Here is a 14,037-nt window from a genome sequence, read left to right as displayed (position 1 = left end):
AGAGAGAATAAAACAAGTGATAGAAAGAGGTCAAGCTTAATTTGCTTAATTTGACAGATAAAGGTACTTTTGCAGGTCCAGTCAGAAATAGTGATCCATCCACTATTCACACACACATATACAGGTATCCATTATCAGTGCAGATGTGTGTTTTTAACTGCTTTCATTCTATCTTTCTCCCACAGATGGCCAGCTCAGACATATAAAAACAGGAGAGCCCTTTGTATTCAATGCCAGAGAGGATCTCCACCGCTGGAACCAGAAACGCTATGAAGCTCTTGGAGAGGTAAGACATTTCTTCTAAGCTTCCTTCAGGCCATCCACGTTCCACTGGGTCTATTAGGATTTTCTGTCTTAACCAGTTTTTGTAACACGGCATTTCAAGATGTGACAATGGTTGTTAAGTAGTTGTAGAGCAGACATACATGGCCCAGTAGCCCTTATCACACATGGAACCTGCGACATGGTTTAATTATATCGGTGAAAAGCAGAGTGAATTTGCTAACGAATTCTCCCAGTTCTGCAAGAAAATGATCTGGGTCAAGTGAGTTACAGTGAATTGCATTCACTATTGTCGATATCTTGGCAATTAAAAAATGGCGGGTTTGTGCAGGATGTCCCGTGTCACGCATTCTCTCTGACCAATCAGTGTCCTGCAGTGTTTTGATTCCACCTTCTAGTATCGGCTCAGCTTGCTTGGAACCTTGTGCTACCAGAAAAAGTACCAGGTGCTGCCCACAACTTTTGCTAATGGAAACGTGAAAATAACCAAATGTTCAACAAACAAAACTGAAGTGGGCTGCTTGGTGGAAACGTGGCTCATGTGACTCTTACGGATCCCAGCTCTTTTTCAAACATGATGTGGTCATGTTAAATTGCCACACCCTCTACTCAGTAAAATGTGTGTGTAAAAGGGGCTGTGGATCTCTTACGCATTCTTACATACTGGATGAATGGCAATCTGACTTTCCTTTTAACGCCTTAAATGCCAGTACCGAAGAATGGCTTCAACCGAGGCGTGTCTTGTGGTCCAGGCCTCGGGTCTGCTGAGGCAGATGAGCACAATGGATTTCACCCTAGTCACCTACTAGTCAGCTTAGCTGAGGCATGAGTTGAGTTTGTGGTCAAGTTTCGAAATCTGAACTTGACATCTACTGATTCTGAGAGCCTAAAGGAGATGTGAAATCTGAACATGGGCCTGAGACTGAACCTGGGACCCCCAACCCCCTCACCAGATGAAAGTCCTCTACCAAGCCTTTTGAGACACTAAGAAGGGACGAGATGTCACGATGAGGATAAACAACCTGCCTGGGATGCACACAGTACTGGAGGCCTGTCTGTATTGCTCTGATGGATGCTTCAGGCCTGACAAAACATGTGCAGAAGAGAATCAACAACTGTCTCCACAGTTTTCCATGATTGTGCAACATGCAGATGCCAACACACATTAGAGACTTTACAGTTACTGACGCAGGCAGGACTGGTGTGAATGGCACACGACAGCATGGACACGCACTAAAAACTACTTTTGAACTTTTATGCCACGGAGTACCTACAGTCTTAAAATCCCGTCGATACATTTTTGCCACAGTTCCTTGATGCTCTTATGAAGTTTTGTGGTCGTCCAACTGCGTCACCATATATCCAAGCATCCTAAAGATTGCCTCTAATTCCCTCCCACAGCACCACCACATGCAACATGCATTAAAGATAATGAGACAAATGTTCTTTTGGAATCAGTTTTTTTTTTTTTGCATCCCCTGCTATGTTGCTTTTAATTGTGTGTGTTCTTTGAAGTTCAAAGCAAAGTGATAGACCCGTTTGTGGGATTACCTGGGTGTTTTTATTATTTCTAATGCAGGTATGCAGGAGCTCCTTTGAGAGCCAGCCTTCTGTGAAGGCTTTTTCCCCCCCTCTTTTCTTTTGCCTGCTCAGTCACTATCCAGCATCTGAAAAGGATGCAGAAACAAACATTTGGTAGCATGCAAGAAGAGGCCCTGAAAGAACACACAGACATTTAAACTAGCTGAACTCAGGCATCGGAGGGGGGCCGAACATTTGGAGGAAATAAATAATCATCAAGCAGGATGTATGCAAATTTTATTCATCTTGTGATTAAAAGAAATGACAGAAGAATCTTCTTTAGAGAAGAAAAAAAGGAAACGGTGTCAATCAGTGTTGATACAAGCTTGTTTAATGAGGACGGATACTGTGTGAGTTGTGCTGCGGGAGATTAACTGGCTGAGAAGAAAGGAGCACTACCTGAATAAGCAGTATTATCTGTCTGTTGTTTTTAGGCCACAGATGATTCAAGAAAATTAATATTGTACCTCTCTCATACAGCTTTGCAAGTACAAATGCATTGTTTTTTGCTGGTAAGAAATATGCTCCATTATAAATAGACTCAGCCACTGAATTGTATGCCTTTGGTTGTTAAAGTGGGTTGTGCTGCTTAGTCAGCCCCTGTATGTGCGTGTGTGTCACACAGGCGTGCTGATTTCTGTGTCCGTCTGGCCGACACATCCAGATGTATTAGTGCTTGAATTCCTCCCTCTATGCCATTTGTTGTCTTTCTAGTCTCTTTTATCATCCCTCTCCTTCATTTCTGCATCAAGCAGGATGAGAGTTTGTCAGATGTCATGAGGGTAAATGTAATTCTCAACTCACTCCCTCTCTCTCTCTATATATATATATATATATATAAATATATATATAATAACAATAGTTAATAGATATAACATATGATGTGGAATGTAAGAATGTAGAATAAGCGCCAATGCAGACAGGCTTGTTATGGGACAACATCACTTCACAGCACACCCAAATGCCCTCTATCAACCTGCCACCTGAGACGGTCTGAGAACGAGCGACAATTCAGCCTGAGAGCTGCGTAAGATGGCACAAGGCCGTGGGCTCATGTGTTGGTCCCAGGCAGTGTGAATAGAATGGTATCATTGCCCCCTAATGTTAAATCACGTTCCTTTCTCTCCCTTCCTTCCTCCATTCCTCTGGAGGACTGATGGCGGCTTCCTGCTTTGCTACAGTGCAGACACTTTTCTCACCTGCTCTCCATTTTTGCTACTTTTTTGTACTTATCTCCAAATGCTAAAACTTTTTAAGAAGGTGTCCTATTACAACTAAACCATTCACAGGATGATTTATGACAACTCTGGGTTGTCATAATCTACTTTGAACTGTCTTCTGCTACCCACAACGTTAACGTGACCCAAACAGAACTGATGTGCACAGACGTGTTATAAAGTGTCAGTAAAGTGCCGTACTGGAGACGAGGATATTTGTGCTTAATAAGTCTTGCGAAGTCACGACACTCTACCAATGTCTTATGTCGGGGAGTTAGCTCATCAGAACTCAACTCGACAAGATGTCAATGGACAGCTATCTCTCATTGACACCATAACGTTTCCCAAGACTCAACGAAATGAAGCCAGAGATGATGAAGTGGAGATGGCTGCTGCTAAGTTTGAACGCATTACGAAGTGTGTGCCAGCCCTCTCTGGACAACCTGAAATCCCAGTCTTTTTATTAGTTAACCAGCGCCAACTGTTAATAGGTCGACAGGTTCCACAGACTCGTAGGACTCAACACATGGCTCAGCAAAACCTGCGGTCTGACAGGGATCAACTGTATGCATAGCTTCAATCTGTTCTTGGCGCTGCTTGACGACAGGGCGTCTAACAAAGAGAGAGCTACTGTAGCGAAGGAGTGCACTTCCACCGATCTATAGCTAAATATGGGTCTCAGGCCTCCGGCTACATCCACACTGCATGGTTTTCGTTCCAAAACGTATAACCTTTGCTTTACACCTAGCATCCACACAACTCCGGCGTTTTAGACCCCCTAGAGCAGGGACGATCGAAAACGCTGCTTAAGCCGTATTAGTTGTATTTTAACCACAGACACCTTTGAAAACAGTGACACAGACACTCCGTCCGCTTCCTTGACTGGGTCTTATAATCCATGTCGCGTCAGGCCCCTATCACGTGACCCTTTTCCGAAAAAAAACAAAACAAGCCTCCTCTAATAAGTCGTTATTTAAACATGGAGAACGAATTTGCCGTTGCCGAGCTTGTTGTCAATGCTAGCATCTGTTGCCCAGTTAAATTCTACTGCTGCCTAAATAAATGCATTTCATGGTGAAGCAGCATTCAGTCTTTATGCGGCATATATCTGGAAAAAAAAACTTCCAAAAAAGTCTCCTCCTCTCGACTATTCACTCACTGAACTGCACTGAAATGTGTTGTTCTACTGTTTACCGTCTTGTTCTATTTCAGCTTACGTTAATCTTTTATTCTACTTTGTTTTAATCCTTTTGAGTCCTATTTACCGTGTCCTTTTTATATTGTCTTTTTACATTGACTTGTGGTTATTTTACGTCTTGTCTTAGTACCTTTTACGCCTCATGTAAAGCACTTTGAACTGTTGAAAGTTACTGAACACATCTGCCTTGCCTTTCCTCTGTCCATCTCTCCCTCCTTTCTTCCCCTCAGTGTTTTTATATCCTCACGGTCCTGTCTTGTTTTGTGTGTCTGTGTACATGTGTGAGGGGGCTTTGGGGGTAGAGGCTGTATTGTCAGACACATCACAGCACCAGATGTCCAATTTGCACTTCAGCCTCGTCTGAATGGAGGGACAGATAGAGAGAGAGAGAGAGAGAGAGCGAGGATGTCGGTGTGATGGCCTCCAAGAAAGACAGAAAAGAAAGAGATGGGAACAAAATTTGGGTTGAGCACAACAGCAGTGAATAATTCTTTTACTCCTTCAAGAATATTTCTTTTTCCGAGAAGCTGCACTGGTCAACTTTGTTTTGGGTACCATGGACTATATGTCTGTACATATAAGTTAAGGGCAAATGTGTCCATGAGCATGTGTGCTGCAGCTAAACGCCTGAGAAAAAACTATTACCCATTAAGTTAGACTGCCGCCTATTTTGTTTGCCAGTTCTATTATTAATGCAATAAGAATCATTAACAAACTTGAGTCAGTAGAAATTGAGATTGAATGTTAAGGTGCACAAAAGAAAAAGATAACCTATAAAGACATGCAAGCCATTGCAACCACTAGAAAGAGACATAAATAGAGAGGACGACGGGGTATCTGTTCAACGTTGAACTGACAGAATGACTGTGAAGGTGTACATACATAAAGATGGCAACTCATAGCACATGCTTTTGATTACATAAATCAGCCAAAAAAACTACATAAAATCATAGGCTAAATGGAGCAAATGTTGGAAATGATGCATTATAGAAGAGATCAAGGCAGGTTGAGGAAAAGGGAATAGAAAAGATCAATAAAACAAAATCAAAATCACACAAATGCAACTGTTTGAATTTACTGTTGAGAGTACGGTGTACTGTTTCTTTCTCTTACCCAGAGTCAGCTCGCTCGCTGATGCCTTTTTATGTCTGTTTATGTAGTCTGAAGGTATGGCAATAGCATACAAAAGGGCATCTATTGTTGTCTGTCTCTGGATAAGTAGGACAAATCTGAAGTGCAACTGAAATATCCCTTTATGTCCTGAATGCACTCTATAAAGAGTTTAAGCACCAACTTATTCTCTGGTGTTTCTACTTACCCCAGTTTGTAAATTGTAAGAAGTATTGGTGTAATATATTCTTTATTGTGTTCTTTTCAATTCTGGTTTGTCGTATTCAAACTAAAATAGTGCTCAAACACGGACTTAAGAACTCACAGACTTCTGTTGGTGTGGTGACATTTTCCATCCATGGCTCCGGCTGTTATCTTAATGGCCGCATTACAGCTGTAGTGCACACTATCTGCGCAGTGTTGCTCCGTGCAGCGGGGTCACCTCAGCCTGTGTAGGTGTCAGTTGTAGTCTAATTCCTGTGATTCGGTGATGAATCTCTCTGATAGAAGACAAGCATAGGGTCTGGCCCAGATGGAGCTCTATTAAGCTGTTAATAAATGAGGATTCTGCTCTGCTCTGCCTGCATCTGTGGAATGGGAGACACACACACACACACACACACTCACACACACACACACAGCGTCAGAATATTATAATGAAGTAAAGCTAGCCAGATGGCTGAATTAGAAAACCGTCTCTCTCTCCTTTTCTCCCTGTCTCTTCGTCTCTCTCTCTCTCTCTCTTCTTCTGTTTCTTGCACTCTCTGCTGTCTCTCTGTTATCTTTTTTTTCTCTTCCTGTCTCCCTCTGTTTCCACATTATGGATGCTGGGCGTTGTCATAGCAGTGACCAGCTGGCCAACGTTTAAGGCCCTGCTGAAGTGCCCTTGAGCAAAATACTGAGGAGAATGGCCAAATAGTTTTAATTTTCTTTCTTTCTTATATTATATTATTAATTGAGTTCATGGTAACTTGTGTTATACCTCTACAATATACATACATTACAATATCATCTACATTTAATTTGATGCTAGACTCCGGACAAACAATATATGTAGTAAAATATGTGGGATGTAATGCAGATCGGAGAGGGAGACCTGTGGTGAGTCTGTGGCCAGCTCGTTGGTTGTGTACTTGTGAAGTTAGCTTACAGTACTATCTATTACGCTGAAATCATTCATTCATTCACGTCGCTGCAATGCAAATGTCATCATCTGCCAGTGGCCGTGCAGAAGTCTTTGTGTACATGCAGGTTTAGCCTTTCGATTATTACATCAGTGTTTTTATGTTTTTCCACAGGAAGTAGTGGACACTTAACGAAAAAGGGATGAATTCCATTTTTAAGTTATTAATTAACAAACGACCATATGAATCGACTTTAAAGAGTCATAGAGCCATTCATGAAGTGTTGTATCAGGCCCACAGTGTGAACCCCGGAGACACCAAAAGACAAAGCATCAGGAGGTCCCATACCGGTCGAGGACCATTTTGTTAGGAAGCTAATAGGTTCTTTCTAAAGAGGGATTTTAAATGACAGCTGTCTGCCCGCAGTCACTGACTGCCATCACGTCTCCATTCCCAAAACTCTTAAACACTGCGCTGCAGCTTCTGCTGAGAGCACGAAGGGGGAAGCAGACACAGTCTGGAAAAAAAGAGAGGTTGCAGGGAGTGAGTGAGGTGGATTAGAGTTGATGAAAGAGAAGGGAATTGGACTGGGGCCTGGGGTTTGAGTGGGGTGTTAGAGAAAAGACAGGAGGGCTAAGAGTTACATCGCTGGCATCTGTTGTTACCGCCGGCACCCAGGGTGGCATACTGTTCTTTTTACTTTGAATTAGACCTCCGCCAGCTTCGCAGTTAACACCTGAGGAGGTCATTACGATGCCATTAGGATGAGTAGTGCTGGGAGTGAGAGGGAGAGAGAGAGGATATCTACACTAAGTGTAAACAGTATGTCTGTCAGTCTGCGTCTGAGAACTTTCTCTTCCCCTGGAGAGCCTGCTCTCCTCTGACAGAAGAATGACAGAGGCCTCATGGGAATTACAGCAGTCTCTCTCTCTCTTTCTCTCTGTTTCCCACACGAACTGACAGATCACAAATTCACAACAATAGGCTCTATTTTAATACCACTTTTTGTTGGTACACAAGGCTGACTTAAAATAAACAACCTTTCTATTGCCTCATGCTCTCTCTCATTTTCACAGTCTCTCTCCCTTTGAGCATGCTTTGCTCTTGCTGCCGCTGTTGTGCTGCATTGTTCGGGGGGGATTGTCTTTTTTTTCTTCCTTTTTCTTCCTCTCCTCTATTCTCTGGAGAAGAAGGAATGCTTTCCTGGGTGCAGTCAGTGATACGGCATGGAACAGCCTTTTCAGTTTCATTATATGAACAGCTTTGATGCCTCTTCTTGCTCTCTGGTTTCTATGGCTAAGTGGCTTTTGGAGAGAGCTCTCTGGACTACAGAGACAAGAGGTGTGTGTGTGTGTGTGTGTCTGTACATGAGTGTCTTGTGTATGTGCTGCTGTCTTGAGTATATTTGTGCCCATGACTTACTCTGAGATATTTCAATCAGATAAACCACTGTGGCTTAATGGCCTCACAAGGCCTTAAAACAGCTTCGTAACTGTGACTTCTGATAACTCAAAATATTTGTATGTTTGATTCTATATTTCACTATGACATTATTAATCTGGTCTTAAATCTCTCTTGATGAAACTTACAGCGACATGCGGTCATGTTTTACGATCCTCTCCCAGTGCAGGTTTCAGATCCTCCCCTACAATTACCTCAGATTCTTCATTGTTGTTGACCAGCTTAACCTTTTATGTTAAGAACATATCGACTTGCAGCCACAATGGTCTTCATTAAGAACTTGGCTTGGTGTGTGAGTGAGAGTGATGAAGAGATTGGTATGGGGATGGCCTGAAGTTTGCAAGCAGTTGACGTCACAGCCCACCCACTTAAAGGTCTCTTATCGAGGCCATGTACTGTACTGTTCTCTCCCCATCCATCCCGTGTCCTCTCAGCTGTTCAATGCAGTGGGAGCTGGCACAAACTTCTGGCTCCTGGGGATTGCTTCTCCATGTCCCCCTTCTTGTCTTCCTTCTTTCCTCCCACTGAGCCCTCCTCTAAGTCCCTTCCTTCCTCCCTGATCCCCCTCGTCTTGCTCCATCGCCACAATGCTTCCTCTACACAAACAAACCACACACACACAGAGGTGACCTCAGCCGCAGAAGGTCTACTTCAGACTCTCCCACGACCGCTCTCACGGTCATGTAGAAAGCTCGCTGTTGTTCGAGGATACACCATCACCCGGCTGTCCTATGGTCGATTGAAACTCCACTTTTACCCGTTTTTGCTCTTTTAACCTTATTGAAGGCTGACTTTGTCAGTGAGGGTTATAAACGTTTCGTAAACTGTGACTCATGGCCATTGCTCTGTCGTTGGATGTAAAAATTGTTCAGTCTCGGACTTTGGCCCTCACTCTTTATGATAGAATTTTATCTTACATTGACATTTCAGATAATGTTGCACCATAGGCTGTACATAAGAAGTGGGCGTAGTCATCATGACGTCACCCATTGATTTGTGGACCGACGTTATGAATCCTCAAGTTCGGCGATTTTGCCGTCGCCATCTTGGATTACGGCCGTCGCCATGTTGTTTTGAACGGGAAGTTACCATATTTGGAATGCTGAGGAGTGACGTAGAGACGTGATATATGGCTCTGGTAGCGGGAGCGACCTGTCAATCACGGTAAGCCCGCCCTAAAGCATACTCCACTTTATGGTCTATTTTACTCTAAATGGGACCATCATTTACTAAATGAGCATCATGCTGTAATGAAGAGGACTTGAAACTAGCCATTGAGACCATAAACTCATGTTTACAATGTTTACTGAGGTAATAAATCAAGTGAGAAGTAGGGTCATTTTCTCATTGACTTCCATACAATCAGACTTCTTTTTACAACTGGAGGGGTCGTGCACTGCTGGACAGCAGAGAGAATGCAAGTTTTAAGACACTTCTGCATTGGCTTCACTCGGCAGAACCGGAGGTTGCTGCCTGTGTTGCACCCATATCTTGTCAGCCTGAATGATATTACACATTTGTAGCAGATAAGAAGGACATTGTAAGCATGTTTATGGCCATGAAACCTATTGATTTGAAATGATTTAGGCAGCTTGTATCTCTCTCTCTGTCTCTCACCACCCTTACATCCCTTCTCTTTGTGTGTCTTATATTATGTGGTAAATCCACTCCTCATGCTTCTCCTATCGTTTGATGCCGACAATGCAGGCACTCAGCATTGCTTCCTGCAGGCTTTTCATTAAAGCACTAATAACACATTGGTAATTAGGTGACGAAGAGGCTTTTCTTATTGTACTGATCAGTTGCTGAGACATAGTCCTTAGAGGCCCACGCAGAAGGAGGTTGTGTGTGTGTGTGTGTGTGTATGTTTTTGTGTGTGTCTCTGTTTTTTCTGAGTTGTATGGCTCTGCTCTAAGTCTGTTCTTTTTTCAACTCTTACTTTGGATCGTGTTTACCGCAAAGGTAATCTGGCTGCAGGTTTTTATTATGAACTTAAGCATACAGATGACCACACAGTCTGTATACAAGCTTGGATATTAGATTCTTATTCATGATCTACAGTACCCTTTTATCAGTGGAAACGCATTTACACAGCGAAACTTGCATTCTTTCCACTTTTCTCTCTTCTCTTGTTCCCCAGTCTCTCTCCTTATTCTATATCAGATGGTTCTCGAGCCACCTGAGGCACTGAACAAATATCCTAGTGCAAATGAAATTTCCTGTGAGGCTTATTGATGTCATTAAACACTAGCATACTGAGGCCTGGAATCATTTTAGTCTTCATCAGACCGGCTGACATTTTAGTGAATTAGCTGTTGGAGGTTTGGTGGGTTTGGATGAGGTGGGGTTGTTTTAGCTCCTCTAGCACTTTCTCCCCCTTCACAGGGTCAAATGCTAGAATCGATCCTCTCATTTGGTCCGTCTGCTGGCCTTTGATTGACTGTCATAAGGCTAATATTTGTCTGGTGCCTAATGATATTCTTGCATGCTGTTCTTTTAAGCAGTAAACCAAGTTAGCATTGAGTTTTTTTTGTGGATGAAAGAGCATGATAATATTATGATTATCATGAGGATTCACATTTGATTTGAGCAAAAGCTTCTTTTTTTTTTTTGGAGTACTCCTAATTTGTGTGTGGCCTTTTGTCGTTCTTTCTTTTGCTTCAAAATGCCGATTCATGCCATTTAAAAAGAGTTTGGAGTTTGGAACATGTGATTTACGGATATAGATCATTTAATTGTCCCTTGGTTGAGATTTCAGAGCGTGGTCAAATGAAAATATTTTTGATTTGTATGTGCCAAAAATACTCGCTTTTTGGTATTAATCCGTTACTTTTTTTTAAATAGTCATGCCGACATTGAGGGCAGAGATTTTCTCACTCTACGGACCTTGGAGAAATGTTGTCTCGTTAGTTTGACTGAGTCTAGCTTCCTGCTTTCAGGATGTTTTTTGACATTCAGCGTTATTTTCCTGTAGCTTTACTTCACCTCTGTTCTATGTACTGTGTCTTACACACGGGGCACGTTTACTTTTGATTGGCTCCAAAAACACACTAGTTGCTTGTGAATGTCTCTGGTTTAAACTGGAGACTGCATATTTTGTACAGTTTTATAGTTTTTTGATGGTTAATATTAACATTTAAAAGAAAGCTGTTATGTTGAATAGCCGATTTGTGTCTTTGTGTGGATGTTTTGACCCATGATCCATCTCTATTACATTTAATGTGTTAATGTTGACCTGTTAACATTTCACCCCTCTCTCCACATGCATGTGATCTGAGCATCATGCCACTCTGTGCAGCAAGACGTGACAGTCTCTGGTTGATCTCTGTTTGTGTTTGGGGTCAGTCAGTTGGCCACTCTCTCTTTGTAGCTCTTCACCGCTGGCCTTTGGTTTCCTGAATTAGTAAGTCTGATGCTTCAAAAGCCAACCAAAGTGAGATGTCACCACAGAGCAGGAAAGCATGTTGCTCAGCTCGCCCTATGGTCCGTCCACCTGTCATTGCGTCTGTCAATGCACGTGTTTGTGAAACATCATCAGAGCGACAATAGCTCCAACACCGCTCACTACCAGCGGCAGTGTGCCCCGTCATCTGTTATCACCACTCCTCTGTCTTCCTCTCACAGCTGATCAAAAATCGAAATCTGTTCCACAAAGTGCTTCTCTGTTCTCAGCTGAGCAGGGTGTAGGGAGGAGAAAAGGAGGAACGAAGAAATAAGGAAAATGGAGAAGAAAGTTGTTAATGTCACTGAACCATGAAAGGCTTGGCCTGGGGTTGGAATGGTTCGGTATACAAGGTTCTTTAGTGCTGTGGCTGCGGGGATAAACATAACTTACATCAGCCCTTCGCTTGTACAGGAGATTTCCTCTCCTGGCACTTACAACCTCAACACTCTAACTGCACTGTGATTCTCACACACACACACACACACACACACACACACACACAGCTCACACAGTACGATCCAGACTCTTTCAAGTATAGCCCATGTACACACACATACACACTCATACCAGAGGGCAAACAAGGGTTTTCAATAGTATTTTTTATTCTGTTTGCATGCATGACGGTGGTTGCTATTCCTTGTTCACACATGCATACATAGTTTAGTTGGCTTTTGTTGGATGGATTTGTATAAAAATATTAATTGTATTAGACTGTATTATCAATGTAATCTCTGACTGTGTGTGTGTGTGTGTTCCGTGTCTTTCTTCTCTCTCCAGATCATCACTCAGTATGTTTATGAGCTGTTGGAGAAAAAGTGCAACACGACTAAAGCAATCCTGCCAGTAAGTACCCTGAGTGAAAAGAGGCATTTTCCTCTTTGAATTATGCCCTTGAAGATTAAAGGGAGTATTAAATATGAAAATTGGCGTAAATGCTTCGGCTTCAGAGTGTGATTATGATATTGAGTGTCCTGTTAAAAAAAATACAAATAAAGAAAAGGGGATTGTGAGGAGTCAGCTCTCCCCATTCTCTATCAGTCTTTGTCTTTCTCTTTCTATCTCACTCACTTTCTCTCTTACTCCCTCTCTTTCTGTTACCCCCTCCTCTGCCCACATCCTTTGTGCAAAAGTGTCTCCTCAACAAATTAACTGTATTGTGACGTGTCATTTCAAAGGCGCAGAGGCGCAGCATGCTGATGCTTAATCTGTTTTGCATTCATTCGCGCTGAAGGGGACTTTCTACTCTGCCATCACAGAGTTATTCTCTGCCCAGCTCATCCGGGCTCAGAGCACACACTTGATCCCTTTTTATTTGTTGTTGGAAGCACGTTTGTCTCTTTCTGCCCCCCTCTACCCCTCCATCCCTGCTCCTTCTCTGTTTATAAAAGTTGTGATCATTTTTCAGGCTGCGTTTATAGGGGTGTTAGGCTGCGCTGGTGTTTAAAAGCACAGCAGAGTTAGCTCCACCGCTAACAGTGTCCATAAATCACCTAGCCAGGGACTCAGCGCCTTTCATTAGCCTCCATACACTTTTACTGGTTTATCTGCTTGGCCTATTTATCTCATTATTCCTCTGGAAAATTGCTCTGTTCTGCTTTTCTGCTGCCCACCCGCCTGCGTGTATATGGCATGTGTGTGTGTGTGTGTGTGTGCGCGTATTTGTGTATTAGTGGTGGGTCTGTCCACCTGCGTGGCATTGAACTTGTGACCACAGATTTTAAGAAGATTAACCACATCCAAGTATAGGGAGAGGGAATGAGGGAGCACAAGAGAAAAAAGGGTAAGATTTTCTCCCCCACTCGGCTCTCTTTGTCTGCTTGGATTAAGTTCTTGCAGCTGCCACCCATGGCTTTTATGGACAGTGTTTGTCTCCTTAGAGATTCTTCCAGGCATACTTGGGAGGGAGTATGAGATGTGGACGGAGCGCATGCACGCACACAAACACTCACCAACTCACTTAGCCTCTCTTTTTTGTCTGCATTCCTTTCTGCCTGAGTTTTAATCGCATAAAGACTGAATTTTAATCATGATTATTGACGATTAGTGTGCTTATGCATATGAGCTTTTACAATTACAAAGGCTACAGAGGAGAAGGTCATTTCTCATTAAACTCGTGTTACATAAGACAATTTCCAGCGTTTCACTTCATAATCATTATCAGAAGATTCTTTGAAGCAGCAGAAATCACAATTTGATCACCTTTAGCTGCCGTTGCATGGAAACGGCAAAGGTTCATTTTTGAGTTAAATGTCCCCAAAGTCTCTAATGTCATAATCAAAACCTGTCGAGAAGAACAAATGAACATCATTGAGAAAAAGAATACATATTTCTGCTAACCTGTGCTTTCCTGAACCTTTAGGTGGATGCTACAGAAGATGAAGCCACCAGTTTTATCTACCTGAGCCCAGATGCCTTATCCAACCCTTCTAAGCTGCTGGTGCTGATCCAGGGCAGTGGTGTGGTGCGGGCCGGTCAGTGGGCCCGTAGACTCATCATCAACCAGGACCTGGACTCAGGGACACAAATCCCCTTCATCACCAGAGCCATAGAGGTAGGGGGCACAACAAAAGAGGTTCAATCCATTCTGTTGGATGTTGAACAGATTTTCTGATCTCTGAT

The 14,037-nt window shown here is 42.8% G+C and overlaps 1 protein-coding gene across 1 annotated transcript in view; it reads left to right on the top strand.

Annotated features, from left to right (window-relative positions):
• The window catches only part of arb2a (ARB2 cotranscriptional regulator A), a 144,013-nt gene that overhangs the window by 5,266 nt on the left and 124,710 nt on the right, over window positions 1-14,037 (top strand). The window contains exons 4-6 of the mRNA XM_076104725.1: window positions 186-286; window positions 12,196-12,261; window positions 13,778-13,969. Of these exons, the coding sequence (XP_075960840.1) occupies window positions 186-286; window positions 12,196-12,261; window positions 13,778-13,969 (359 nt within the window). The remainder of the gene's footprint in view (window positions 1-185; window positions 287-12,195; window positions 12,262-13,777; window positions 13,970-14,037) is intronic.

The sequence above is a fragment of the Anarhichas minor genome, unplaced genomic scaffold (genome assembly GCF_050575085.1).
Source record: "Anarhichas minor isolate MPS153535 unplaced genomic scaffold, ASM5057508v1 ptg000030l, whole genome shotgun sequence".
NCBI classification, from domain to species: domain Eukaryota; kingdom Metazoa; phylum Chordata; class Actinopteri; order Perciformes; family Anarhichadidae; genus Anarhichas; species Anarhichas minor.
This window is presented reverse-complemented; position numbering and strand designations above follow the sequence as displayed.